The 27,604-nt window shown below is 43.5% G+C and overlaps 1 protein-coding gene across 5 annotated transcripts in view; it reads left to right on the forward strand.

The window, feature by feature from the left end:
- LOC116985723 (CREB binding protein) overlaps positions 1-27,604 on the forward strand; it is a 137,615-nt gene that overhangs the window by 66,552 nt on the left and 43,459 nt on the right. For 3 of the 5 annotated variants that reach the window (XM_033040653.1, XM_033040655.1, XM_033040654.1), the window contains exons 18-23: positions 1,240-1,479; positions 2,978-3,066; positions 11,142-11,252; positions 18,071-18,127; positions 23,316-23,393; positions 24,078-24,145. In XM_033040653.1, coding sequence (XP_032896544.1) covers positions 1,240-1,479; positions 2,978-3,066; positions 11,142-11,252; positions 18,071-18,127; positions 23,316-23,393; positions 24,078-24,145 — 643 coding nt within the window. The remainder of the gene's footprint in view (positions 1-1,239; positions 1,480-2,977; positions 3,067-11,141; positions 11,253-18,070; positions 18,128-23,315; positions 23,394-24,077; positions 24,146-27,604) is intronic. The other 2 variants (XM_033040656.1, XM_033040657.1) reach the window with 1 other exon arrangement.

The raw sequence follows: 27,604 nt of genomic DNA on the forward strand, positions 1-27,604 counted from the left end.
TCGAGCCAGCACCGCCATTCAATGTGATCATGGCTCATCATCCCCAATCAGTACCCCGTTCCTGCCTTCTCCCCATATCCCCTGACTCCTCTATTTTTAAGAGCCCTATCTAGCTCTCTCTTGAAAGCATCCAGAGAACCCGCCTCCACTGCCCTCTGAGGCAGAGAATTCCACAGACACAGAATTCCACATTGGCGGTCTGTGATCAGTGGTGTGCCATACTGATCGATGCTGGGTCCACTGTTCTTTGTCATCTATATTAATAACTAGGATGAGAATGATATGAGATGAGGCATGGTTAGTAAGTTTGTGAATTACACCAAAATTGGTGGTATAGTGGACAGGGAAGAAGGGTATATTAGAGTACCACATGGTCTAGGTCAACTGGGAAAGTAGGCCAAGAATTGGCAATGGAAATTAATTTGGACAAGTGCATTTTGGTAAGTTAAATCAAGGTAGGGCTGGTCCTGTAAATAGGATGCCCCTGAGCAGCGTTGTAGCCTGGGGTACATGTCCGTGGTTCCCTGAAAGTAGCAGTGCAAATAGACAGGGTGGTGATGTTTTCTGTGTATTTGTTACAATGATCCATTGTTTAGTATGGCATGACAGAAAGTCTTACTGAAAATGGCCATGGGCCCACCAAATCTGCGCTGACCAGCAACCACCCAACCACTTGTTATTTTACCTACTAAACATTCAAATTTATTCAAGTTCAAACTTGTTTGACAATTAAAATGCCCTTCTAGATAGAAGAAGAACCGAGTCTGCGCTCTATTACAATATTTGAAATAATCGGTGGATATGTTGCAAATCTACCGACATAAATATACCAACATAATTTAACAACTGTTTGGGATTAAACTGTTTCTGTAATGAAGAAATATAAGAACCACTTGGGAAAGTGGTGACTCGGAACCAAAATATTTTTCAGCAAAAATAAAAATGTTCAAAATGTAGCGAGGCTTTACCATTTTTTACTTAAAGTGTGCACATGAAGAATGGATACTGATAGCCTTGAAGTTACCTCGACCATTGAATGCTGACTATTTGCATACAATTTTACCTCATTTTAAAGTATTTAAGTTTCTCAAATCCACACTTGTGTTTCAGACAAACTGAGAGGAAAATGTAGTCCTCGAGCTTTGTTCTGAAACCTGCAGAGGGGATTGAGTTATACTTGGAGACCGCACAGCATTGACATTGCTGCCTGAATGTTTCTCCTTCTCATCTCCTGTACAGGATTATTTTGACATAGTGAAGAATCCTATGGATCTGTCAACAATAAAACGGAAGCTGGATACTGGGCAGTACCAGGAGCCATGGCAGTATGTAGAAGATGTATGGTTGATGTTCAACAATGCATGGTTGTACAATCGCAAGACCTCCCGTGTATATAAATACTGTGCAAAATTAGCCGAGGTCTTCGAGCAGGAGATTGATCCCGTCATGCAGTCTCTTGGCTACTGTTGTGGACGAAAGGTAAGCTCCTTTATTTCAAAAGAGGCTAAAGTGCTTTGGATATAAAAAATATTTAATATGCAGTTTGCATCGTCGATCTGTCATTGGTGTGAATTTTTTTATTTACCTTTTTAATTGTCATCACTCTTGTCAGTTCTAGAAAATTACTGTCATGTCTTGTAACTATGGAGGGCAGTATTCATTTATGACAATCAAAGACTTACAATAAAATTTGAGAAATGTTTTGTTTGCATGTTATCTTCTTCCAAGATATTTTTATCTTAATTTTTCACCTTAACAAAGGTTAAGGTGAAAGTTCTGTACACATTAATTGTAAAACAAAAACAACAACAGCAGATTTTGGAAATATGAAATAAAGAGCTGTGAAAACCCACCGGATCAGAGTGCATCCATGTAGTGAGTTATCCCCAACTCTGGTGCTGTTGGAGGGAGGGGTTCAAAGTGGAATGCCAGAGGGTTGAGAACTTAGCCAGGGGTCTAAGGAGAGAGAAAAGCAAGGGCAGAAATTAAGTTAAGAACAGTAGAAAGCAAAAGTGCATGAGTGCATAGCAGAGAAATTGACGGCAAGAGGCAAATTGAGTAAAAAAAGGTGACTTAAAGTAACAACGGTTTTGTATCAATGAACAAAGTATTCATGATATGGAAAATTAATGATCAACACAAGCAAAGGCAATCGGGTATGATGTGAAGCACTTGGAGAGATATCAAAATTAAGAGCTTGACATTTGAGGTCACAGATGCCAGAGATAGTATATTGGCATAGATGGACCAACAGGCAGGATACAGTGAGTAGGGATGATGGCATCTCATCTAGTTTGACAACCAATAACTAGTTGTTTATTGGAAGCAGTTATATATTACAAACAGTGGGGTGATACAGGGACCAGAAATGTTTACAATATATATTAATGATTGTAGGACAAACATGAATATTTAGCAGGGAGATTAGTTTGTAGGTTAATTGACCCTGTATATTGTCCATACAGTGTAGGAAGTGGATGTGAAAGTGGGATTACATATAGTTAGTGTGAACGGGTGATCAATGATTAGCGTGGACTCGGTGGGCCAATGGGACGGTTTCCATGGTGCATCTTTAAATCAATCATGCTAAGCAAATACCATTGTGAAGCCTTAAGACCTTCCATGCCTTAATAAACTTTAGACCTGATTGTAGAAGTGGGAAATTGTTAGATTCTCCAGATCCAATATTTTTCACCTTCGTAAATCAATTTTCACAAATAGCACGAAGGTATATGACCATGCATGTCTTCAGTTTATCTTAGTGTTGTGAGTTTGTTTTAGCCCTTTGTCTCTAATCTGCATTAAAATCTGTACAGTTAATGTTAATAAGAAGCACAGAATGTTCACATTACTGAAGTGCTGAGAAGACTAAATTTGCTGCATTTAATTTGTCTGCTCCTGAACTGAATGTAACTGTTTGACACATTGCCATGGTTTTAACCAGATTCAATTGTTATTTTGCATTTTCTTTTTTTAGTATGAGTTTTCCCCTCAGACATTGTGCTGCTATGGTAAACAGTTGTGTACAATCCCTCGCGACGCCACGTATTTCAGCTATCAGAACAGGTAAGGAAATGTAAGGGGTGGGGTTGTTGCATATTGTGTGAAGGAAGGGTGACAATGGCACAGAATGGAAATTGTTCTCTTGGTGACAAACCAGGTTCATTGCCCGGCTGCAGGCAAACTTTCGAAAAGCGTAATTTTGATTATTTCTGTGGTACAACTATTATAAGTCTAGAATGAATTAAATCTTTGGTGATGGAAGCCACTGAATTAGGGTCTGTAGGAGCTGTTACTGTGAACTGTTTAATACTTTGATTTATTTGAGATTTTGCTGTTTTGATGGTCCCATATTCTAAATGTATATGTTAGTTAGGATAGATTGTGGGATTTATTTTGGTCCATTGCGTTTGTAGCGGCATTTGATTATTGTTGTAAGTAAGTAAGTAAGTAAGTAAGTTTTATTTATATAGCACGTTTTAAGTCAACTTGCATTGACACCAAAGTGCTTTACATAAATTAAATAATAAGTTTCCATACACACCATAGAAAAAGGTTAAAAATAAAGAAAGAAAGAAAATGGACACAACACTTTATAGAGTTCAACACAAACATCCCCCCACAACAGAATCAAAAATTTCCACTGTGCGGAAAGGCAACAGAAAGTTAAGTCCTCTTCCTCTGAAACACCCGAGGTCGGGGCCCATTTGTGGCCTTGCAGCCAGTCCGATGATTTTCAGGGCCCTCTTGCCGTGAAGATGGAACTCTGGCGTCGGGTGAAACAATTCCTCAAGCAGCTTGGAAAGTCTGGAGCGGCTGCCTCCTCACCGGAGACCGGGGCACTCGTAGACTTCAGGCCGCGCCGGTTGGAGCTCCGACCCCGGCGAACTCGATCCCTGGCTCCGCGGCGCTCCAAATCCAGCGCCGCCCGCGGCCGGACGCCCGCAGCCACAGCTCCGCGATGCCGGGTGTCGGCGGCCACAGCGCTCCGGAGCTTACTGCACGGCGACCCGGCAAGGCATCGCCCGCTCCGTGGCCCCGCTCCGTGATGGTGTCCTTGCGCTGCGCCGCCGCCGAAGCTGTAGTCCCGGCCGGTCCCGACAGGAAATGCCGCTCCATTCTCGATGGTAGGCCGCGAGGACAGGGTGAAGAAGCAGCTCGGAGGGATGCTGCCTCTCCGACCAGGTAGGTGACTAAGAATTAAAGTTTCCCCCTTCCCCACCCCCACCCACCACATAAAAGACCTCCACTAACATTTTGGACAGGACTTAAAATAAAAAAAAGGTGAAGAGACGGACTGCGGGCAGGCTGCCATACACAGACGGAGCCCACTCCCGCACATCCGTCATCTTGTGGGGAAGATCTATAACTTTGGATAAATATGTCATGAAGAAAAATGATTTCTTTACTATGTCTAAGTTTAATCGTAATTTATTAGCCAAATATGTTATGCAATATACGAGGAATTTGATTTGCCATACTGTCATACCAAAAAAACACCAAGACACAATAACTACATAAAAATTTAACATAAACATCCACCACAGCGGCTCCTCCCCATTCCCCTTCGTGATGGAAGGCAATAAAGTCTTATCTTCGTTTCCTCCTTTTCTCTCGCGGTCGGGGGAGTCGAACTATCCGCAGTCGGGGCGATTGAAGCTCCCGCAGCTGGAGATCGAAGCTCCCGCGATCGGGGCGGTTGGCGCGCCCAAAGTCGGTCGCTAACCAGGGACCGCAAGCTCCACGATATTAAAGTCTGCAAGCTCCCGCAATTGGAGCTCCGAGGTCGATCCCTGGCAAAGGGATTGCCAGCTCCACGATGTTAAGTCCGCAGGCTCCCGCAATTGGAGCTCCTAAGGTCCCAGCAAGAGGCCGCCAGCTCTACGATGTTAGGGCACAGTGCGGACGGAGACACGACACGGAAAAAGTCGCATTTCCGTCAAGGAAAGAGATAAAAAAACATCCCCCGCATAATACAAAACTAAAGATAAACTAAAACATACATTTTACAACAAACTAAAAACACAAAGAAAGAAAAAGACGAGACAGACCATCGGCGAGGCAGCCATGGAATTTAAAACTCATTTTTGAAATTAGCTTGTCAGGAGATGATGAGCACGTTCTGCATTGTGCAGGATGTACTCCTCTTTCATGTCTTAAGCGGCAATAGGTCTACCTATATTCACCTTGAGTCAAATCTCATAAATCACAGGTTAAAGGAATGATTGTTATGACTGTTGCCCGAACCTTAGTGCTTTATGTAAACAGACTAGGTGGGCGGGGCTTGTTGAATATGCTGAGGAAATGGAATGAACAGATTTGTATATAGATCATTTTAGAATCAAACAGTAATTAGGCGGTAATAACTACATTTGATACCGGTCCTTTGAAGAGCTGACTAAATCCAACCAATATTTCAGGTTTTGATTGTGTTTTTGAATTTGCAGCTCTGGTAATTAGCAGTCCATAATTATACTTTTATGCTCCTAGCTAGATGTTATAAAGGCTTTTAAAATACGTATGTTAATCTGTTTTGTTTTGTATGTTCGAACTCACCTGACAGAATCTTTAAATTGGGGTCATTAATAACAGATCACCTACTTAAACCTGAAATGTTGGGAGTTAAAGGGAAAAAGCAAGTTTGAAATGTACAGAGGATTTAAATGACTTTATCTGAAATGCACGTGGTTTGTCCTCTAAGAGTTTCAATGATCCATTATTGAGTTAGAAACATAGAAAATAGGTGCAGGAGGAGGCCTTTTGGCCCTTCGAGCCAGCACAGCCATTCATTGTGATCTTGGCTCATCATCCACAATCAGTAACCTGTGCCTGCCTTCTCCCCATAATCCTTGATTCCGTTAGCCCCTTGAGCTCTATCTATCTCTCTTTTAAACTAATCCAGTGAATTGGCCTCTACTGCCTTCTGTGGCAGAGAATTCTACAAATTCACAACTCTGGGTGAATTCACAACTCTGGTTGATGAATCTTGTTCATTGGGATTGCTATAACTGTACTGCAGCTACATTGATCAATGCCAGCTGTCCGTTGTTGAACTCAGTAGCATTTTGTGTGAAGTGCTGTGGCTGTGAGCTGCTGGACAGAAAGGGATCACTGGCAAGGTTTTAACTGGCACCCAAGGAACGTAGGATGTATGTATCTGTACTTCAAAAAACACTGCTTGTATAGAGAGTTGTCCCTTTACGAATGTGTCAGACTGCAGTGTCAGCCTGCAAGGTTTCATGCACCAAAACAACACTCTGGTAATACTAAACAATTTGCTAGGTTAACGGTATCCCTGGTAACGTTCAGAGGAGTCAATTGGAAGCTAAAGTATAAATCAGCAGATCTTGGTTAATAGAATTTACCAAATCACAGAGTTCATATTACATAAGTAAAATGTATCACAGACAAAAATAATTAACCACAAGTGTAGCAATTGTTAGAAGATGTAATGTGTTGCAGGCCCCATAATATTGCAATGATGTACTTTTAATTACTATTTCAACCATCTTTGAAAATCCATGCCTCTTTGTCTTCCTCTTCAGAAAGCTGGCCCAATTAATTCTGATGAATCTGGTCTGCTCATGCCAAGCTGCCATGTTAGTGTTCTATAGGATTTCAGGAGAATTCAGATTTGTATTGTATTTTACAGACTGATAAAGATAAAAGCAGTTGAAACCGTAGCTAAATTTTGGATTTTATTGTCAGAAAACTATCTCCATATTTACAAATCTATTTAACATTGCATTTTAAAGTTACTGTGCAACTTGATTAAATGTTTTTTTTCCCTTCCAGAATGCCACTATTTTAACGTTGTTATTATTTGAGTGTGAATGTGTATGTTTGCTGAGTGTACACAGATATATGAATGAATGAACTTCCTGGTGCCATTCAGAACCTTGCAGTGAGGCAGGAGCTTGGTGGGTGTGAATGAAAGAGCCAACAAGGGGCCGACAGCTCACGCTCTTCATCCACCTATTGGTTGTTTCTCCTTTCTTTATGGTCATGTGGACACAGTTACATTTACAGCAGTGCCAAGTTTTTACCAGAAAGCAACATCCACTCATAACCAAAGGCAACAATGTTGTACTGAGTATGGAATACTCTTTTGAAAGTGGTTTCGGTGAAAGTAAGAGAAATTAGATTTTACACAAAAACTCACTTGCAATTTCCCAAATGCATAAAATCAGGAATTGCATTCATATATCTTACCAATGAGATCAACCCATGGAAATCTTTGTGGTAAAAGTAAAACAAATTTATTTGGCCAGGTGCAAAATCCTTCAGTTTGACCACAGGATTTGTGTCTATCCGTAACTATAAGAAAGTCAAAGCAAACTGACTAGTTGAACATCATGGTAGCTATAATATCTATAGCTGGCAAAGACAGGCCGTATAATCAGGATACCTAAGGTTAATTTTGTTCACTGGCTTCAGTTCTTTAATATATTCTTTAATATGTGTGCATTTGACAGATCATTTTCTTTCACATCATATTGCTTTGGAACAAAAACTTGTATCTTATTCTAAATGGTAGTAAGATTGGATTTTTTTAGAAATAAAACTGTCTGTAAATTGAACCTTTTATAGGAACCACACATTTGCTTAGACTAAGGGTGCCATGATATTGAGAATATCTTTATATTGTTTTGTGAAATCGTTAATTTGTAACAGTGACTGTAATACTGTTTCACAAATTGTCAGAGAAGCTCTTGTTTCTGTTCTGATTATGGAAATTAAATCGCTTTAGAATTTTGCAGTTACTATTTATCAGCTATTAACTTAAAGAATTTACTGTATTTAAATATTTCTATTCACCAACACTACATCTGGTAGATGGATATTGTTTTCATTTTATTGCTATGCAATATTAGAAAGAGAATTATGACTCCGGATTATACACTGCAATGTACACAACCGATCTGTAAACATTGCCCTGAATATAAAAGTGTATAAAGCCCCTTTATAAACTTTCCAGAACATTATCTAGCAGGGCAATGTATTATACTACTTTTATCCATCTTAAGACAGCTCAATTATAGTTTGACTTTTAATTCTTTTAGTAAAATTATTTGTTTTTCAAAATAGACTTTATTCAGGTTATAAATATATACAATACATGAACAGTGCAAAAAATTCATCCGACATTTTCGGAGGCTGTACAAATTATTCAATACAGTCTACATACATTGCTCAAATTTCACAAATTTATCCCCCACCCTTGCCACTCATGTGGCCTACTGGCGTGGGATCCCTTCCCTTATTTTGAGGGGCGTCTCCACCACACCCTGTCCCCCATATCCAGCAGCGGAAGGACCCTAGACTGTGGTCCTCCCCCACTGAGCCTTGGCGTTGGCTGCACCGAGCTTCAGCGCGTCCCTCAGCACATACTCCTGCAGTCTGCAGCGGGCCAGTCGGAAACATTCCCCGACGGACATATCGCTCCGCTGGGTGGTGAACAGCGCTCGGGCAGACCAAAGAGCGTCTTTCACCGAGTTGATGACCTTCCAGCAGCACTCGATGTCAGTCTCTGAATGCATCCCTGGGAACAGTCCGTAAATCACAGAGTTCTCTGTGACTGAGCTGTTCGGAATAAACTATGAGCTGCTTGTGCTTGCAGCCAAATACTATGTAGCATCACCTGAATTGCACTGTGTCCAAATCCAAGGAGTGCACACAAGCCTTTGGCTGAGGCAGGCATGAGTGCTTTGTTTAAAGTACAAGAGAGCCCATCCTTGGGATAGCCGGCACCGGCCATCATTAACCTCTGGTTGCCTGATCCAAGGGGCGGCAGAGGAAAGGTCTCTGTGAAGGAGCAACTGGCTGGCCTGTCCTGCAACAGCATGTCTGGGTGGAGTTGCATGTGCAATTTGCCCCACATCCCATTAAGTACTTGTGCTAAAAAACAATTTGGAATCTCCCAGTTACACCACTGACAAGATATCCACAAATGAAAGGTAAGTCTGCTTTTAAACAAGTGCACAATCAAATAAGATCAAATAGAACAAGTTGTCCTACAACTTTAGGCTGTGCACGTCATACGCAAGAAGAAGAAGACATGTTAGGCATTGTTTTTGTTAGGGCAGAAACAAGTTTATAAATCAGAATACTTGTTGTAATTTGTGAATTACAGAAATTAAATTTGTTATTGTAATACATGCTTAAGTTGTGGCACCCTTAGTTCTAATATACATTTTGCATTGATCTGTTTATGTCTTCTGTGTAATATTTGGTACTGGTTTGTGGATACATTCACTTTCCCTTTGCTCACCCCTCACTTTCAAACTCTTGTGAATCTTTGTCTTGCATAGTTACCCTTACTATTACTATAGGTGAACAGATTTGCTTTGTTCCGTGGCCATGCAGCTTATCGCAGCCCAGCAGCTTTTTTATTATTTTATCACTCAATTTTTAGCATGGATTTGGGTTTTCTAATGGTCTAGAGTGCATAGTTAGGCCAAGTATTATTTTTTTACCTTGATTCAGATTTCAATTATTGCAAAGAGTTTAAAAGCAACACTGGAAAATGGTAGAAAATTAATTTAAGTAAAGCAACTGGAATTTTAGGTCCAGGCAAAAGTTGTCAAGCTTGCACCACTGTCCTGATTAAAGGGTACTATTGGAATCTTCATATTTACAAACTATGCCTGAAAAGGGCTTCATTTTAGCTTACCTCAGACCAGTACCAGTGAGTTTTCACTGGTTAGTGAGTTGTTTTAATTGAAATTCAGCAATTTTAATATGTGGTCTCCACATCAGGCTTGGAGGTTAACGCCACATTGTCAGCACCAAGCCTGACTCGTTCCAAATTTGTTCAAGTCTAAGCCATGAAACAGATTATAAGATATTGTAGAGGCATATTATAGGTAGTGGTTGTATCACAATAGATTTCTTAAAATTAACAAGCACTCGTGACAGTTCAGAAACTCCAAATGCTGTATGTTATGTGACATTCAAATATTAATTGAGGATTTGAATGATGGCATGTACATTTGTGATTTCTGTCAAGTTAATATAACTCTAGTACAAGTTTGTCCTATTTTGGCAATTTGTTCCCCAAGGCATTTTGTAGTCTTGTTCCCCAAGACTTGATTTAGGAATCCAGCCAATTTTAAGAGGGGATAAACCTTAGGAAGAGAAAGCAAACTATTTCAGGCTTAGTTACAAGTCAAATATTTGTTAAATATTTGAGCTGTGGACATGCATAGTGTAAATTTTCTTCATGTGAGGCTTTGCATTTGATCGCTGCCTAGCCCAACTGCAATGACACCAGTTTCCCCCATACTTAAAATTTTTCCTCCATGCATCTTACTATTGACAGTGCAATAAGTGAACCATAAAACACACTGCATGCTCATGACTTGTTCATGCTTTTGCGAGCCACAGTTACGCCCCTCCCCTTCGATGATACCTGTTGTAAAGCCTGACTCTGGACATAAGTGGGATGGAAGAGGGATAATTGTCTCCTTAAAATTTGCAATGTGTTGACTAAATTCCTGCACACCTGCAAACAGTTCAGAATATTGACTGAGAATTCAGCGAGGAAGATTGATTCTTAACTTATTTAGGGAAAATTCTCATTGGCAATTAACAAAGTTAAACAAAAAGATAGCAGACTGCCGGAACATGGTGCAGTGATGGGCATGTTGCCCTCTGCATAACTACACTGGCAGGCTCGAAGGGCCGAATGGCCTACTCCTGCACCTATTTTTCTATGTTTTTCAATGTTTTCTACTCACCGTAACCTAGCCTATAGTGAGAAAATGCTAAATTTATTTTTTGGTAATATCACTAATAATCCAAAGATGCAACATGCCCATGAATCAAATTTTAATGATTTAATTTAATTATGTAGTGGTGTTGCTTTTTAACCTATCCAATGAGACCAAATGCTAATATATGCTTTGCCTTGGCTTTCTGCTCTGTGTTGTCTTGGTGTTCCGTCTTACTTTGTCTGTGCTGTTTGTTCCTTCCCCTTTTTTCTTAAACCTCCCCTCCCCATTGTCCACATTGACCTGACCCAACCCTGGTAAAACACTGACCCGTAATGTCATCAATCAACCAACCAAACCTCTCGCCGTGGTGACCTGCCCTCTGATTGGTGGCTCCGTTGCTGGGCTGGCTGTGTTGTGGACGAGCAGTTCACCCAAATATGGCCTTCTTGCTGACAGGTATCACTTCTGTGAGAAGTGCTTCAATGAGATCCAAGGCGACAGTGTCACTCTGGGTGACGATCCTACCCAGCCACAAACGTAAGTAGCACTTTCATTTATTTCTGTGTGTTGTCATTTCCGTTGTGGAATTGAATTAATGATGACGACCTTGATTGTTTATTCTTCATATTTTGGAACAAACAACTTCTCCCTGCTCCCGTCCAGCAGAAGGTACAGAAGCTTGAAAGCGCACACCATCAGACTCGAGAACAACTTCTCACCCTCTAATATCAGGCCTTTGAAGGATCATTTCATAAACTAGAGTACTGTTCGATTCACCTCTACCCCACTGAGGACTTTGGACTTTGTCTCTGGAACTGGTGCAGTACAATACTGAGAACTATATTTTGCACTGCATCTTCCCCTTTGCTCTATCTATTGTACGTGAGTTTGACGATTGTATTTATGTATGGTATATCTGATCTGTTTGGATAGCATGCAAAACAGGGGGCGGAATCTCACTGAAATCTATCAAATAATGAAGAGCCTACATAGATTGGATGTGGAAAGGATGTTTCCATTAGTGGGAGAGTCTAAGACTAGAGGGACAGCCTCAGAATAAAAAGACGTACCTTTAGAATGAAGATGAGGAATAACTGTAGCCGGAGGGTGGTAAATCCGTCAAATTCATTGTCTCAGTCAGGGATGGGGGCCAAGTCATTGGGTATGTTTAAAGCGGAGATTAATAGATTCTTGATTAGTAAAGGCGTCAAAGCTAATGGGAGAAGCAGGACAATGGGGTTGAGTGGGAAAAATACATCCGCCATGATCGAATGGCGGAACAGACTCGAGCCGAATGGCCTAATTCAGCTCCCATGTCTTATGATGTTTTCACTGTACCTTGGTACATGTGACAATAATAAACGTATATCTAAAATATATCCTGACTGAGCACTTGATTTCCCAAATAACACCTGCATATTTTTGGAACCTTTGCCTGAGATGAATAAAAACAAAATGCTGGCAAGAACTTTTACATTGAAACTCTCACCATCTTTGGAGAGATAGATTCATAGGGTCAAAGAAATAGGCCCTTTGATCCACCTCATCCATGCCAAATGCACCATCTAAGGTAGTCCCATTTGCCTATATTTGACCTATATCCCTCTAAACCTTTCCTATTCATGTGCCTGTCCAGTGTCTTTTAAATGTTGTTATAGTACCTGCCTCACCAACCTCCTCTGGCAGCTCGTTCCATATACCCACCATCCTCTGAGTGAAAAAGTTGCCCTTCTTGTTCATATTAAATCTTGCCCCTCTCACCTTAAGCATATGTCCTCTTTGTTTTTGATTCCCTTGCACTATGTAAAATACTGCATGCATCCTATCTATTCCCTCATAATTTCATACACCTCTGTAAGATCATCCCTCAGCTTCTGCAGCTCCAAAGAATAAAGTCCTAGTTTGCTTAACCTCTGTAACGGTTGAACTTCTCCCTATAGCTCAGGCACTCAAATCCTGGCAACATCCTCATAATTCTTCTCTGCATTCTTTCCAGCTTAATGACATCCTCCCTACAGCTCAGTTCAGGTGACCAAAACTGAACCTAGTACTCAAAGTGTAGTCTCCCCAATATCTTGCACAACTGTTATGTAACAACTCCTTTACTCAGTAAGATGGACACAAAATGCAGGAGTAACTCAGCGGGACAGGCAGTGTTTCTGGAGAGAAGGAATGGGTGACGTTTTGGGTCGAGATCCTTCTTCAGACTGATATGCTGCCTGTCCTGCTGAGTTATTCCAGCATTTTGTGTCTATCTTTGGTTTAAACCAGCATCTGCAGTTCCTTCCTATACTCAGTATCCTGACTGATGAAAGCCAATGTACCAACAGCCTTCTTGACTATCTACCTACCAGTGACAACATCCTAATAAAAGTGTTTTTTGAATATTCAAAATGCTGAATATAATTAAAATACTTGGGCATGAAACACTAAGCTGACTAACTTTTCTATGAGAAGGGAGTCACGTCTGAATCCTCCAAACAAATGAACTTTGGATTTCAGAACCCTTTTGATGATTTGTGTAGTTCTTGTAAACTGGGGACAGTCACCGTTACCAGAAATCTGCTGTTTCTCCCTGAAGTGCAGCTTGTATATCATCAATCATTCAAGTTTTCTTGCATGAAATGAACTCGAACATGGAGACCACATATGGATTCCCTGTGTTTTGACTTTGTTTAGCTCTGTACTTTGCATAACTTGTTCAGTTATCCATGACCTGTTTTTGTTAATTTCACTGAACCTTTCTGCAACAATCGACCAAAAAAACTTATAGAGACAAATTCTAGTTCCGTCTTTAATACTTTCCATTGTAATGCTCTTTTGGTGTTAGGTATTAGTTTATGTGTAGCGGGATACAGAGGAAACTTAGTTTTGCATGCTATCCAGAACCAGACAAATCATACCATACGTGAGTACATCAGGTAGTACAAGGGAAAATAAAAAGAGTGCTGAATGTAGTGTTGCAGGTACAGAGAAATTGCAGATTTAAAAAAGTGCAAGGGCTGGAATGAGGTGGACTGGAAGACCGGGAATTCATCCGAAGCATATGAGAGGTTCATTCAAGAGACTGATAACAGTGGGGAAGAAGCTGTTCATAGAAAATAGGTACAGGAGTAGGCCATTTGGCCCTTTGAGCCAGCACCGCCATTCAACATAATCATGGCTGATCATCCAAAATCAGTACCCCTTTCCTGCTTTTTCCCCATATCCCTTGATTCCTTTAGCCCCAAGAGCTAACTCTAACTCTCTCTTGAAAACATCCAGTGAATTGGCTTCCACTGCCTTCTGTGGCAGAGAATTCCATAGATTCACAACTCTCTGGGTGAAAATGTTGTTCCTCATCTCAGTCCTAAATGGCCTACCCCTTATTCTTAAACTGTGACCCCTGGTTCTGGACTCCCACCAACATCGGGAACATTTTTACATTCTAGCCTGTCCAATCCTTTTAAGAATTTTATATGTTTCTATAAGATACCCTCTCATCCTTCTAAATTCCAGTGAATACATGCCCAGTCGACCCATTCTTTCATCATTCCCTGCAATCCCGGGAATTAACCTGGTGAACCCACCCTGCACTCCCTCAATAGCAATAATGTCCTTCCTCAAATTAGGAGACCAAAACTGCATACAATACTCCAGGTGCGGTCTCACCATGGCCCTGTACAACTGCAGTAGGACCTCCTTGCTCCTAAACTCAAATCCTCTCGCAATGAAGGCCAACATGCCATTAGCTCTTCACTGCCTGCTGTACCTACCTGCATGCTTACTTTCAATGACTGATGTACAAGGACACCCAGGTCTCGTTGCACCTCCCCTTTTCCTAATCTGACACCATTCAGATAATAATCTGCCTTCTGTTCTTGCCACCAAAGTGAATAACCTCACATTTATCCACATTATACTGCATCTGCCATGCATCTGCTTACTCACCTAACCTATCCAAGTCACACTGCAGCCTCATAGCATCCTCCTCGCAGCTCACACTGCCACCTAGCTTTGTGTCATCCACAAATTTGGAGATGTTACATTTAATTCCCTCGTCTAAATTGTTAATATTTATTATAATTAACTGGTGTCCCAGCACTGAGTGTTGCGGCACCCCACTAATCACTGCTTGCCACTCTAAAAAGGACCCTTTTTTCAATGCTCTTTTTCCCCCCCTCTTAACCCCTTTCTCCCAGTCCTCCGGTATGCTGCTTCCTCTGGCCAATTTATATGCCTCTTCCTTGGATTTAACACAATCCTTAATTTCCCTCGTTAGCCACGGTTGAGCCGCCTTCCCTGTTTTTTTTTTGTTTTTTTGCCAGACCAGGATGAACAATTTTTGGATTTCATCCAGGCAATTTTTAAATCTTTGCAATTGCATCTCCACCGTCAATCCTTTAAGTATGATTTACCAGAATATCCTAGCCAATTCCCGTCTCATACCATCAAAGTCTTTCTTTAAATTCAGGACCCAGTCTCTGAATTAACCGTGTCACTCTTCACCTTAATGCAGAATTCCACCATGTTATAGTCACTGTTGCCTGAGGGGCTTCGCACAACAAGATTGCCAACTAATCCTTCCTCATTGCACAATACCCAGTTTAGGATGGCCTGCCAACTACTTGTTTCCTCTACATATTGGCTTAGAAAACCATCCTGTATACAATCCAGGAAATCCTCCTCCTCAGCGCTGTTACCAATTTGGTTGGCCCAATCTATATATAGATTAAAGTCGCCTATGATAACTGCTGTACCTTTGCGACAAGCATCCCTAATTTCTTGTTTGCTGCTATCCCCAACCTCCCTACTGCTGTTTGGTGGTCTGTATACAACTCCGACAAGTGTTTTCTGCCCGTGGCTATTTCGCAGTTCTACTCACACAGATTCTACAGCATCCAAGCTAATGTCTCTCCTTACCATTGCATTAATCTCCTCTTTAACCCAGCAATCCCACCCCACCTCCTCTTCCTTTCTGTCTATCCATCCTGAATATCGAATACCCCTGCATGTTTAGTTCCCAGCCTTGGTCACCCTGGAGCCATGTCTCTGTAATTCCAACTATATCATATTCATTAACTATTAACTGCGCATTCAATTCATCCAGTTTATTACAAATGCTCCTCACATTAAGATACAAAGCTTTCAGGTTTGTTTTTCTTTTCAGCCTTCTACCTTTTGCTTCTGTCCTCATTTTATGTCCCCTTGTCTCCTTGCATTGGTTCCCATTCCCCTGCCCTATTAGTTTCAACGTGATCTTTTCTACACTCTCTTTCCCGTTAACTGCATGCATACGCTTCCATGATGTTGATTCCCCCCCCCCCCCCACTATTTAGTTTAAACCCACCCGTGTAGCACTAGCAAACCTGCCTGCCAGAATATTGGTCCGCCACCAATTAAGGTGCAACCTGTCCCTTTTGTACAGGTCATCTCTGCCCCAAAAGAGATCCCAGTGGTCTAGAAATCTAAATCCCTGCCCCCTGCACCAACTCCTCAGCCACACATTGAGATCCCTTATCTCCCTGTTCCCACCCTCACTTGCACGAGGAACTGGAAGCAAACCAGAGATAACCACCCAAGAGGTCCTGCTTTTCAGCCTCCTACCTAGTTCTCTTTACTCACGTTGCAGAACCTTCCTCTTCTTACACATGTCATTTGTGCCTACATGCACAACTGCTCCCAGCTGCTCCCCTTCCCTCTCGAGGATGTGCTGAAGTCGGTCTGAGACGTCTTGGACCCTGGCACCAGGGAGGCAACACAGCATCCTTGAGTCTCGCCTGTTGCCACAGAATCTCCTGTTCTCAGTGACAATGGAGTCACCTACCACTACGGCTCTGCCTGACGTCGGTCTCGCTGGTCGAGCCTCGGCGCCAGGATTCGGGTCACAGATCTGTCCGCCGCTCGGACTGGAAGTGTGGTCTGCCCCGACACCTCCCAGGAGGGTGTACCTGTTTTCAAGAGGTACTTCCACTGAAGTCTCCTGCACTCATTTCATCCCTTCCTTTCCGTCTCTAACAGTCGCACCTACTGTACTCTTGGAGTGACATCCTATCCAGGAAGCTTTTATTTTCCCGGATGGACCGCAGGTCATCCAACTGCTGCTCCAGTTCCCTAACTCGGTCATTGAGGAGCTGCATCTGGACACAGTTCCCACAGGTGTAGTGGTCAGAGACACCAGCAGTGCCCCTGACTTCCCACATCCTGCAATCTTCTCTCTTGTGTCTCTCTGGTTCAGAGTCAAGAGGAAGATGTTGAGTCCCAGATCCATGAGTTTGGCACCCACATATGTGACACACATGTTTATTAATCATTGAAAATACCCAGCCATTTAGTTTGGTTTAGTTTAGTCAGGTGGTTATGAGATTGAACATTCCACAGGGTGACACAATTCTGGTAATGGATGTGATTCTACCACTGTCTGTGGATAAAGTCCCTGGTCATTGTTGAAGACATATTAAAATGTTTAACAGCCATGGTTCTATTGAATCATATAAATTCTTCTGAGGTTTGACAGGGTGGATAAAGGGTAGACCAGTGGTGTCAGTCTCAATTTAGGATACTGATGATGAGAAGAAATTTATTTGCTCAGAGAAAAGTGAATTTTTTGAATTTTCTACTTGAGTAATGAATTGCTGAGAATCTTCCAGACTGATTTCAATGTTAAGATATGGCTGTTAAGATAATGAAAGTCACACTGATATAAAAGATCAGAAATGACTGAGTCATATTACCTCAGGCTCCTCCTCCTCCCTTTTTCCTTCCTTCTCCCCCCCACCCCACATCAGTCTGAAGAAGGGTTTCGGCCCGAAACGTCACCTATTTCCTTCGCTCCATAGATGCTGCTGCACCCGCTGAGTTTCTCCAGCATTTTTGTGAGTCATATTACCTACTGTGTTTTAATCTGCTGGCAATCAACAAGCCGCATTTTATGTCATTCAGTTTCTTCATCCGAACACAGTCATTTCCTTTGTTCTCCTCACTCCTCTTTCTTTGCAACTTAAAACAGATTATACTTTTTACTTTCAACGGATGTTACCTGGCATACTCAATCTTTCCATTATTTTCTGCTTTTATTTCCTCAAACGAAGATTTGTAATTTCTCTGTAAGAAGGGAGAGATGTTAAGTGGGGTGTGTCTCACATTAACTGTCATATTAACTGTGTATGATTGTTTGTATAGGCCTGGATTCAGGCCATCTACCTGTACATTGGCTACACAGAATGGTTGCTCGTTCATTGTCACAAATAACATTAAATATTGTGTGCGATGCAGACATGGTGTAGCATTTAGTCTTTGTATTGAAAATCAGGTGTTGGGGGCAAGTATCATGCATTGTTTATCTCAAAGCTTTGTGAATGTTTTTCTTTCCTCAGAACAATTTCAAAAGATCAGTTTGAAAAGAAAAAAAATGACACGTTGGATCCTGAGCCGTAAGTATTCTGGATTATCATTCTTCCCTGTCACATGCAATTATTATTTCACCATTAGTGTGTCGCTCACTTTGTTCCTCAGTCCAAAACGGACTAAGAGTCAAGAATGTTTTATTGTCATATGTCCCGGACGGGACAATGAAATTCTGACTTGCTGCAACACATCAGAATATGTGAATATGTAAACATTGTATATAACAGGAAAAAAAAGAAAAAGTTCAATAAATAACAAATGTGGTGCAAATAACAAATAATAATATAGTCTTTTGCAGTTCAGAGCTCATAGCTTATTTGTTGTGTTTAATAGCCTGATGGCTGTGGGGAAGAAGCTGTTCCTGAACTTGGACGTTACAGTCTTCAGGCTCCTGTACCTTCTTCCTGATGGCAGTGGTGAGATAAGTGTGTGGCCAGGATGGTGTGGGACCTTGATGATTTTGGTTGCCTTTTTAAGGCAACGACTACGATAGATCCCTTCGATGGTGGGGAGGTCAAAGCCGGTGATGGACTGGGCAGTGGTCACAACTTTTTGTAGTCTTTTTCGCTCCTGGATGTTCAAGTTGCCGAACCAGGCCAAGATGTAACCAGTCAGGATGCTCTCTGCCGTGCACCTGTAGAAGTTTAGGAGAATCCTCTTCAACATGCCGAATCTCCGTAATCTTCTCAGGAAGTAGAGTCGCTGATGTGCCTTCTTTACAATTGCATCGGTGTGCTGGGTCCAGGAAAGATCTTCTGATATATTCACGCCCAGGAACTTGAAGTTATTGACCCTTTCCACCATTGTCCCGTTGATATCAAGTTCAAGTTCAAGTGAGTTTATTGTCATGTGTCCCTGTATAGGACAATGAAATTCTTGCTTTGCTTAAGCACACAGAAAATAGTAGGCATTTACTACAGGATTGTGGGTCCACAACCTTCCCCTACTAAAGTCCACAATCAGTTCCTTGGTCTTACTGATGTTGAGAGCCAGGTTGTTGTGCTGGCACCATTTGGTCAGTCGGTCGATCTCACTTCTATACTCTGACTCGTCCCCATCTGTGATTCGTCCAACCACAGTGGTGTCAGCAGTGAACATGATGATGGAGTTTGCACTATGACCGGCTACACAGTCATGGGTATAGAGTGAGTAAAGCAGGGGCCTGAGCACGCAGCCTTGAGGTGCTCCCGTACTAATTGTTACGGAGGATGAAGTGGTTCCTCCAATTCGAACAGACTGTGGTCTGTGGATGAGGAAGTCAAGGATCCAATTGCAGAGGGGTGCACAGAGGCCTAGTTCCATGAGCTTGGTAACCAGCTTGGAAGGGATGATGGTATTAAACGCCGAGCTGTAGTCTATAAACAACAGCCTGACGTAGGTGTTTTTATTGTCCAAGTGGTCCAGTGCGGAGTGGAGAGCCAGTGAAATTGCATCCTCCGTTGACCTGTTGTGGCAGTATGCGAACTGTAGTTGGTCGAGGTTCTTGTCGAAGTAGTAGTTGATGTGCACCATAACCAACTTCTTCACCACAGACGTTAGTGCCACTGGTCGATAGTCATTGAGACACATCACCTTACTCTTCTTGGGCACCGGTATTATTGATGCCCTCTTAAAGCAGGTGGGAACCTCAGACCTCAGAAGTGAGAGGTTGAAAATGTCTGCAAAAACGCCCGCCAGTTGGTCTGCACTGGTCTTGAGAACTCGACCGGGAATACCATCAGGTCCATGTGCTTTCCGAGGGTTCACCCCTCTGAAGGATCTTCTGACGTTGGCCTCTGTGACTATGACTTTAACAGGGAGTGATGCTTCTCTGTCGTTTGAGCCGCATCCTGATTTCGTCTTGTAGGAGGTGATGGCATTCAAGCCCGAATGCCCGGGATCTTGCCTTCAGAAGAATGCGGATCTCATGGTTCATCCAAGGATTCTGGTTAGGAAACACTCGGAAGGTTTTTGTTGGAACGCAGTCCTCCATGCATTTCCTTATGAAGTCTGTAACGACTGTGGCGTATTCATTCAGGTCCGTTGCCGAGTCCCTGAACATTGCCCAGTCTACAGACTCGAAGCAGTCCTGGAGTTGTTCCTCTGTCCCCGTCCCCCCCGACCAGCTCTGTACAGTCCTCATCTCTGGGGTGCGCTCTTCAGTTGCTGCCTGTATGCAGGAAGAAGCAGCACAGCTGAATGGTCGGATTTTCCGAAGTGAGGGCGAGGGATAGAGCGATAGGCGTCTTTGATAGTCAAGAGTGTTTAATCCTCTGGTGCTGCAGGAGACATGTTGGTGGAAGTTACGGAGCAATTTCTTCAGGTTGGCTTTGTTGAAGTCCCAGGATACGGTGGTAAATGCCTCTGGGTAAGCCTTCTGGTGTTTATTGACCACGGCGTACAGCTCCTCCAGTGCCAGACGGACGTCTGCCTGGGGTGGGATGTAGACCGCAGTCAGGATGATGGAGGTCAATTTCCTCGGTAGGTAGAAGGGACGGCACTTCACCGCCAGATGTTCGAGGTGTGGAGAGCAGGAGTTGGATAGGACTGCCACATCTGAGCACCACGAAGAGTTGACCATGAGGCAGACGCCTCCTCCTCTCCCTTTCCCAGATGCCTGCGTACGGTCCATATGGTGGATGGAGAACCCTTCAGGCTGGACCGCTGAGTCTGGGAAGATGGGGGTGAGCCATGTGTCTGTGAAGCAGAACACAGAAAATTCCCTCAGCTCCCTTTGGTAAAGCAGCCTTGACCTTAAGTCCTCCACTTTGTTTTCTAGTGACTGTACGTTGGCCGGTAGGATGGTAGGGAGAGGGGGCCGAAGTCCCCTACGCTTCAGTCTTGTAGTCCTGCCCGACGTACTCCAGTCCGTACTCCATGAAGCCCTCCTCGGTGTTTAAGGGTACAGTACTTGCGAGTCTCCGCGAGGTCGAGGATTCCCCTGAGATCGGGGATTCCCTTACAGTCGGCACCTCCAGCTCCGTTGCTGCTGGGAGATCCTGCCCGACGGCCTCAATTCCGGACTCCATGAAGGCCTCCCCGGTGTTTACAGGTACAGTACTTACTGTACCTGCGCGCCTCCGCGAGGTCAGGGATTTTTCTCCGTTCGGGGATTCCCTTGCAGTCGCTATCTTCGGGAGTTCGCAGTGGCGCTAATACATTTAAATGCGTTAGCAGCTCGCTACTTACATCGTTGATTTCTGCAGATTCTTCCAATGTCCTGGTGTGTAGGAATGAACTGCAGATGCTGGTTTAAATCGAAGATAGACACAGAATGCTGGAGTAACTCAGTGGGACAGGCAGCATCTCTGGAGAGAAGGAATGGGTGAAGTTTCGGGCCGACACCCTTTTGCAGGCTGATTAAGGATATATATTATGTTGTTCAAGAAGGAACTGCAGATGCTGGAAGATCGAAGGTACACAAAAATGCTGGAGAAACTCAGCGGGTGCAGCAGCATCTATGGAGCGAAGGAAATAGGCGACGTTTCGGGCCGAAACCCTTCTTCAGACTGATGGGGGGTTGGGGGGAGAAGGGAGGAAAAAGGGAGGAGGAGGAGCTCGAGGGCGGGGGGATGGGAGGAGACAGCTCAAGGGTTAAGGAAGGGGAGGAGACAGCAAGGGCTAGCAAAACTGGGAGAATTCAACGTTCATGCCATCCGGACGCAATCAACCCAAACCAACTGACTCACATGGCTACACTACAAACCAACTGACTCACATGGCTATCTGGACTACACGTCTTCCCACCCTGCCCCCTGTAAAGACTCCATCCCCTACTCCCAATTGCTCCACCTACGCCGCATCTGCTCCCAGGATGAGACGTTCCACACCAGGGCATCGGAAATGTCCTCATTCTTCAGGGAACGGGGATTCCCCTCCGCCACCATAGATGAGGCTCGCACCAGGGTCTCATCCATACCCCGCAACACTGCTCTCTCTCCCCATCCCCGCACTCGCAACAAGGGCAGAGTCCCCCTAGTCCTCACCTTTCACCCCACCAGCCGGCAAATACAACAAATAATCCTCCGCCATTTCCGCCACCTCCAAAGTGACCCCACCACTCGCCACATCTTCCCATCTCCCCCTATGTCTGCCTTCCGCAAAGACCGCTCCCTCCGCAACTCCCTTGTCAATTCTTCCCTTCCCTCCCCTCCCGTACCACCCCCTCCCCGGGCACTTTCCGTTGCAACCGCAAGAAATGCAAAACCTGTCCCTTCACCTCCTCCCTCGACTCCATTCAAGGACCCAAGCAGTCGTTCCAGGTGCGACAAAGGTTCACCTGTATCTCCTCCAACCTCATCTACTGCATCCGCTGCTCTAGATGTCAGCTGATTTACATCGGGGAGACTATGCGGAGGTTAGGCGATCGTTTCGCCGAACACCTCCGCTCAGTCCGCAATAACCTACCTGAACTCCCGGTGGCTCAGCACTTCAACTCCCCCTCCCATTCCCAATCCGACCTCCCTGTCCTGGGTCTCCTCCATTGCCAGAGTGAGCAACACCAGAAATTGGAGGAACAGCATCTCATATTCCGCCTGGGTTGCTTGCGTCCGGATGGCATGAACGTTGAATTCTCCCAGTTTTGCTAGCCCTTGTTGTCTCCTCCCCTTCCTTAACCCTCGAGCTGTCTCCTCCCATCCCCCCGCCCTCGAGCTCCTCATCCTCCTTTTTTCCTTCCTTCTCCCCCCCACCCCCCATCAGTCTGAAGAAGGGTTTCGGCCCGATACGTCGCCTATTTCCTTCGCTCCATAGATGCTGCTGCACCCGCTGAGTTTCTCAAGCATTTTTGTGTACCAAGGATATATATTAGTCTGAAGAAGGGTCTCGACCCGAAACATCACCCATTCCTTCTCTCCAGAGATGCTGCCTGTCCTGCTGAGTTACTCCAGCATTTTGTGTCTATCTATTCCAATGTCCTGTTTGCTATAATGAGCACTCTTCAGGAAGTGCTAATGAATTGGCTAATTTTAATTATTTAAATTTTAAGTTTGTAGTTATTGCACCCTGTCTTTTAATAATTTAATGGTAGGTTTGGCCAGAAAATAGAAGCTTGGCCTCCACTGTGTATGCATGAGCAGTAATTTAGTTTCAGGTCTCTGCAGAATTTGCAGAAGAGTTATCTTGCTCTGAAATTGAGTTGGATATTTGGTAATGTTACCAGCTTGAATTAATGATGTTCAAAGCTAACAATGTGTTTTCAAAATGGTCACCTGCAATTTTATTTCCTTATTTTAGATTTTTTGAATGTAAAGAATGTGGTCGCAAAATGCATCAGATCTGCGTTCTCCATAATGAAACTATTTGGCCTTCAGGGTGGGTATTGTTTAGATAGTAGGTTGTGTGCTATTTAACTGATCTTTGGGTGAACGGATTGTTAAGATAATATGTTTAAATTAGGCGCTATTAATATCATTTTCATAAAACATTCATCCCTTACATTCAGGCTGTTCCTAAAAGTGTATTTGCATTGTTTCTTTCTTCCACTGGCACACTGTAGAAAAGAACATTGGATCATCTCATAACTCCAACATCCCACATTTGTAAATTGGCCTACTTTGCGTTGACACTGGAACTCCAAGTGCTGTACTTTTCTTCGGTAGAATTGCCAACAGCAACATGCATTGGTGTATTTAACAGTCAAATACTGGGATTGACCTGGTGAACAGCAGCTTAAATACTGGAGACACAGCCTTGTTTAGAAGCTGAGATTGAGCACCTTTATATTTATGATTCACATGTCCTTTTTAATTTATTTCTCTTGTGTCTTTCAATAGGCCCAAATTCTTATGGTGTGATATTTGTGATACCACAAATTAAAAATAATTGTCTCTCCTAGGTTTAGAAATTGGAAAAAGATGGAAGTAGGGACTGATGCACATAAAATTGAGTGGTGTTTAGTCTTTACCTTCTGAAAGTTAGGATAGTGCCTAACTTCAAAATGAAATGTTCAGATATCATGAATGTAAATCAAATATTAATATTGATTTTCTCTTACAGCTTTGTTTGTGATAATTGCTTGAAAAAAGCGGGTAAAACGAGAAAAGAGAATAAATACAGTTCCAAAAGTAAGTATTTCTATATCTTAGGAGGTGTGCACAATTTTTGATCTTCAGATGAACAAAACGTCTGACCATATCTGTGCCTCTTTCCATCTGAGAAATGTGGCCTAATTCTGCAAGGTTGGAATCCTCATCCATACCTCCATAATTGGGTGTTCCAACACATCCCATGGCCTGCCTTGTTCCACCCTCATACATTTGAAATCATCTACAGCTCTAACAGGGAACTTACACTGTCTCACCCATTTAGATTACAGTGAACTCCACAAATTAGACCTGATTAAACCATTACAATACCATCGTTTGTGCATTCCATAAAATTATTAAAAACACGGATGTCATCTTGTAATTTAGTTATCTTTATATTTTACAGTTTCTAATCTCAAGGAGCCTAGGCTACAGGCATGGGGGGTATAAAAATCACACTTATGCACAATGTCACAAATTTAACCCCCACCTTCCTCCACATGTAATGAAATATAAAATTAATCAACAAAATTTCACTTAAGAAATACTATGAATATTTTCAAAAAGTATTGCTGTTCACCACCATTTTTGTGTGCCAAGTTGCACTTCAATCTTTCATCTTTAGGCAGCTCGATACTAAATGATCAAAACCTCACTCATTGGTGCTAATGTGCCTATCATATTTCCCGGCAATGAAGACGCTATTTTTTACTCTAAAATAAGGCTCAAAAATTTACCTGCGTCTTGGAGGCCGAAGGTTAGATTGTTAGCCAAGAAAGGCCGACTTGGCTATCCCTCAGTACATCAACATGGGAAGCGGCTGTAAAAGGACAGCGCCGCTGGGGGGGGGAAGAGTTCCTTTCACAGCATGTGGGGAGTCTGGCCCGGGTCAGCACGGCCTGGGCTGCACAAAGTATTGCCCCAGGGGTAAAGTTGCGGGGAGGGCAGGAGTGTTGAGAAGGAGGTGGTCGGGGATCATGCTAGCAACTCACTCAGTAGCGCGGGTGGCTGCGAGCGGCCGCCGGGACTGGGCAGCGAAACTAGCCGCCACCTCAGCGCCTTCAGCCTGCCCGCCCGCCAGCCAGCCATGGTGTCCTTCAGGCACAACCGGTGGAGGTGGTGGTTGGCGGGTAGCTACTGGGCGGAAGGCTGTCTGCTCCGTCCTAGGCCCTCCCCCTCCCCCTCACCCCCTCCCCCTCACCCTCACCCTCCCCCTCTCCCTCTCCCTCTCCCTCTCCCTCTCCCTCTCCCTCTCTCCCTCTCTACCTCCTTGAAGGAGTTTCACATCTTCCTTTCTAATGACTAAACCAAACCCTTCGTCCTGTCCCGCCAGCCTTTTTTCAAAATTTAGCAACTCAAAATGGGGGTGCATCTTCATTGCCGGGAAATACGTATCCTCCCAACACATGAGTCCCACCTGCCTGCGTTTGGCCCATATCCCTCTAAACCCATCCTATTCATGGACCTGTCTAAATGTTTCTTAAAAGTTGCAATAGCATCTGCCTTAATTACCTCCACCAGGAGCTCGTTCCATACATCCACCACCCTTTGTGTAAGAAAGGTTACTCCTCAGGTTCCTATTAAATCTTTCCTTCCTCACCGTAAACCTATTCCTCACCGTAAACCTATGTCCTCACGTTCTCAATTTCCCTACTCTGAGCAAGAGACTATGTTTGTCCCATCTATTCCTCTCATGATTTTATACACCTCTAAGATCACCCCTCATCCTCCTATGCTCCACATTAGTCAGAAAATGGTTAGGTAAACTGTTGGGACTGAAGGCAGATAAATCTCCAAGGCCTGATGGTCTGCATCCCAGAGTACTCAAGGAGGTGGCCCTAGAAAACGTGGATGCATTTAATGATCATTTTCCAATGTTCTCTCCGGTCTGGATCAGCCAATGTAACTCCACTTTTTAAGAAAGGGGGGAGAGAGAAAACGGGGAATTATAGACCAGCTAGCCTTACATAGGTAGTGGGGAAGATGCTGGAGTCGATTATTAAAGATGTTACAGCAACGCATTTGGAAAGCAGTGACGGGATCGGTCAAAGTCAGCATGGGTTTATGAAGGGGAAATTATGCTTGACTAATCTTTTGGAATTTATTTGAGGATGTAACAAGTAGAATAGATAAGGGAGAGCCAGTGGATGTGGTGTATCTGGACTTTCAAAATGCCTTTGACGAGGTCTCACAAGAGAATAGTGTGCAGGATTAGAGCACATGGTATTCGGGGTAGGGTATTGACATGGATAGAGAACTAGTTGGCAGACAGGAAGCAAAGAGTAGGAATTGACGGGTCTTTTTCAGAATGGCAGGTAGTGACTAGTGGAGTGCAGCAAGGCTCAGTGCTGGGACCCAAGCTGTTTACAATATATATTAATGATTTAGACGAGGGAATTAAATGTGACATCTCTAGGTTTGCTGATGACACAAAGCTGGGTGGCAGTGTGAGCTACGAGGAAGATGCTATGAGACTGCAGGGTGACTTGGATAGGTTGGGTGAGTGGGCAGAAGAATGGCAGATGCAGTATAATGTGGATAAATGTGAGGTGGTCCACTTTGGTGGCAAGAACAGGATCTAAATGGTGTCAGTTTAGGAGAAGGGGAGGTGCAACGAAACCTGCTTGTACATCAGTCACTGAGGGTAGGCATGCAGGTACAGTAGGCAGTGAAGAAAGCTAATGGCATGTTGGCCTTCATTGCGCAAGGATTTGAGTTTAGGAGCAGGGAGATCCTACTACAGTTGTACAGGGCCCTGATGAGACCACACCTGGAGTATTGTTTGGAATTTTGGTCTCCTAATTTGAGGAAGGACATTATTGCTATTGAAGGAGTGCAACGTAGGTTCATCGGGTTAATTCCCCGGATGGCGGGTCTGACATGTGATGAAAGAATGGGTTGACTGGGCTTGTATTCACTGGAATGTAGAAGGATGAGAGGGAATCTTATAGAAACATGTAAAATTCTTCGCGGTTTGGACAGGATAGATACAGGAAAAATGATTCCGATGTTGGGGGAGTACGGAACCAAGGGTCACGGTTTAAGAATAAGGGGTAGGCCATTTAGGACTGAGATGAGGAAAAACTTTTTCATCCAGAGAGTTGTGAATCTGTGGAATTCTCTGCCACAGAAGGCAGTGGAGGCCAATTCACTGGAAGTTTTCAAGTTAGATTTAGTTCTTAGGGCCATGGCAATCAAGGGATATGGGGGAAAAGCCGGAACGGGGTACTGATGATCAGCCATGATCATATTGAATGGTGGTGCTGGCTTGAAGGGCCGAATGGTCTACTCCTGCACCTATTTTCTATGTATCTATGCTCCAAAGTCCTAGCCTGCTCATCAACCTATCCTTTGGTTTTGGTTTTAATTGGCAATGGGAATCTGTGCTGGACCTGGCCTACTACTGAAAGCAAGAGTGGCTGAGAATAAGGTGCAGCTACATCCACTTTGTTTAAATTGTTATTCTGGGCAAGAGATCTGAAGGAAGATATCTGAAGG

Source organism: Amblyraja radiata, chromosome 22, assembly GCF_010909765.2.
Source record: "Amblyraja radiata isolate CabotCenter1 chromosome 22, sAmbRad1.1.pri, whole genome shotgun sequence".
In the NCBI taxonomy this organism is placed as follows: Eukaryota; Metazoa; Chordata; class Chondrichthyes; order Rajiformes; family Rajidae; genus Amblyraja; species Amblyraja radiata.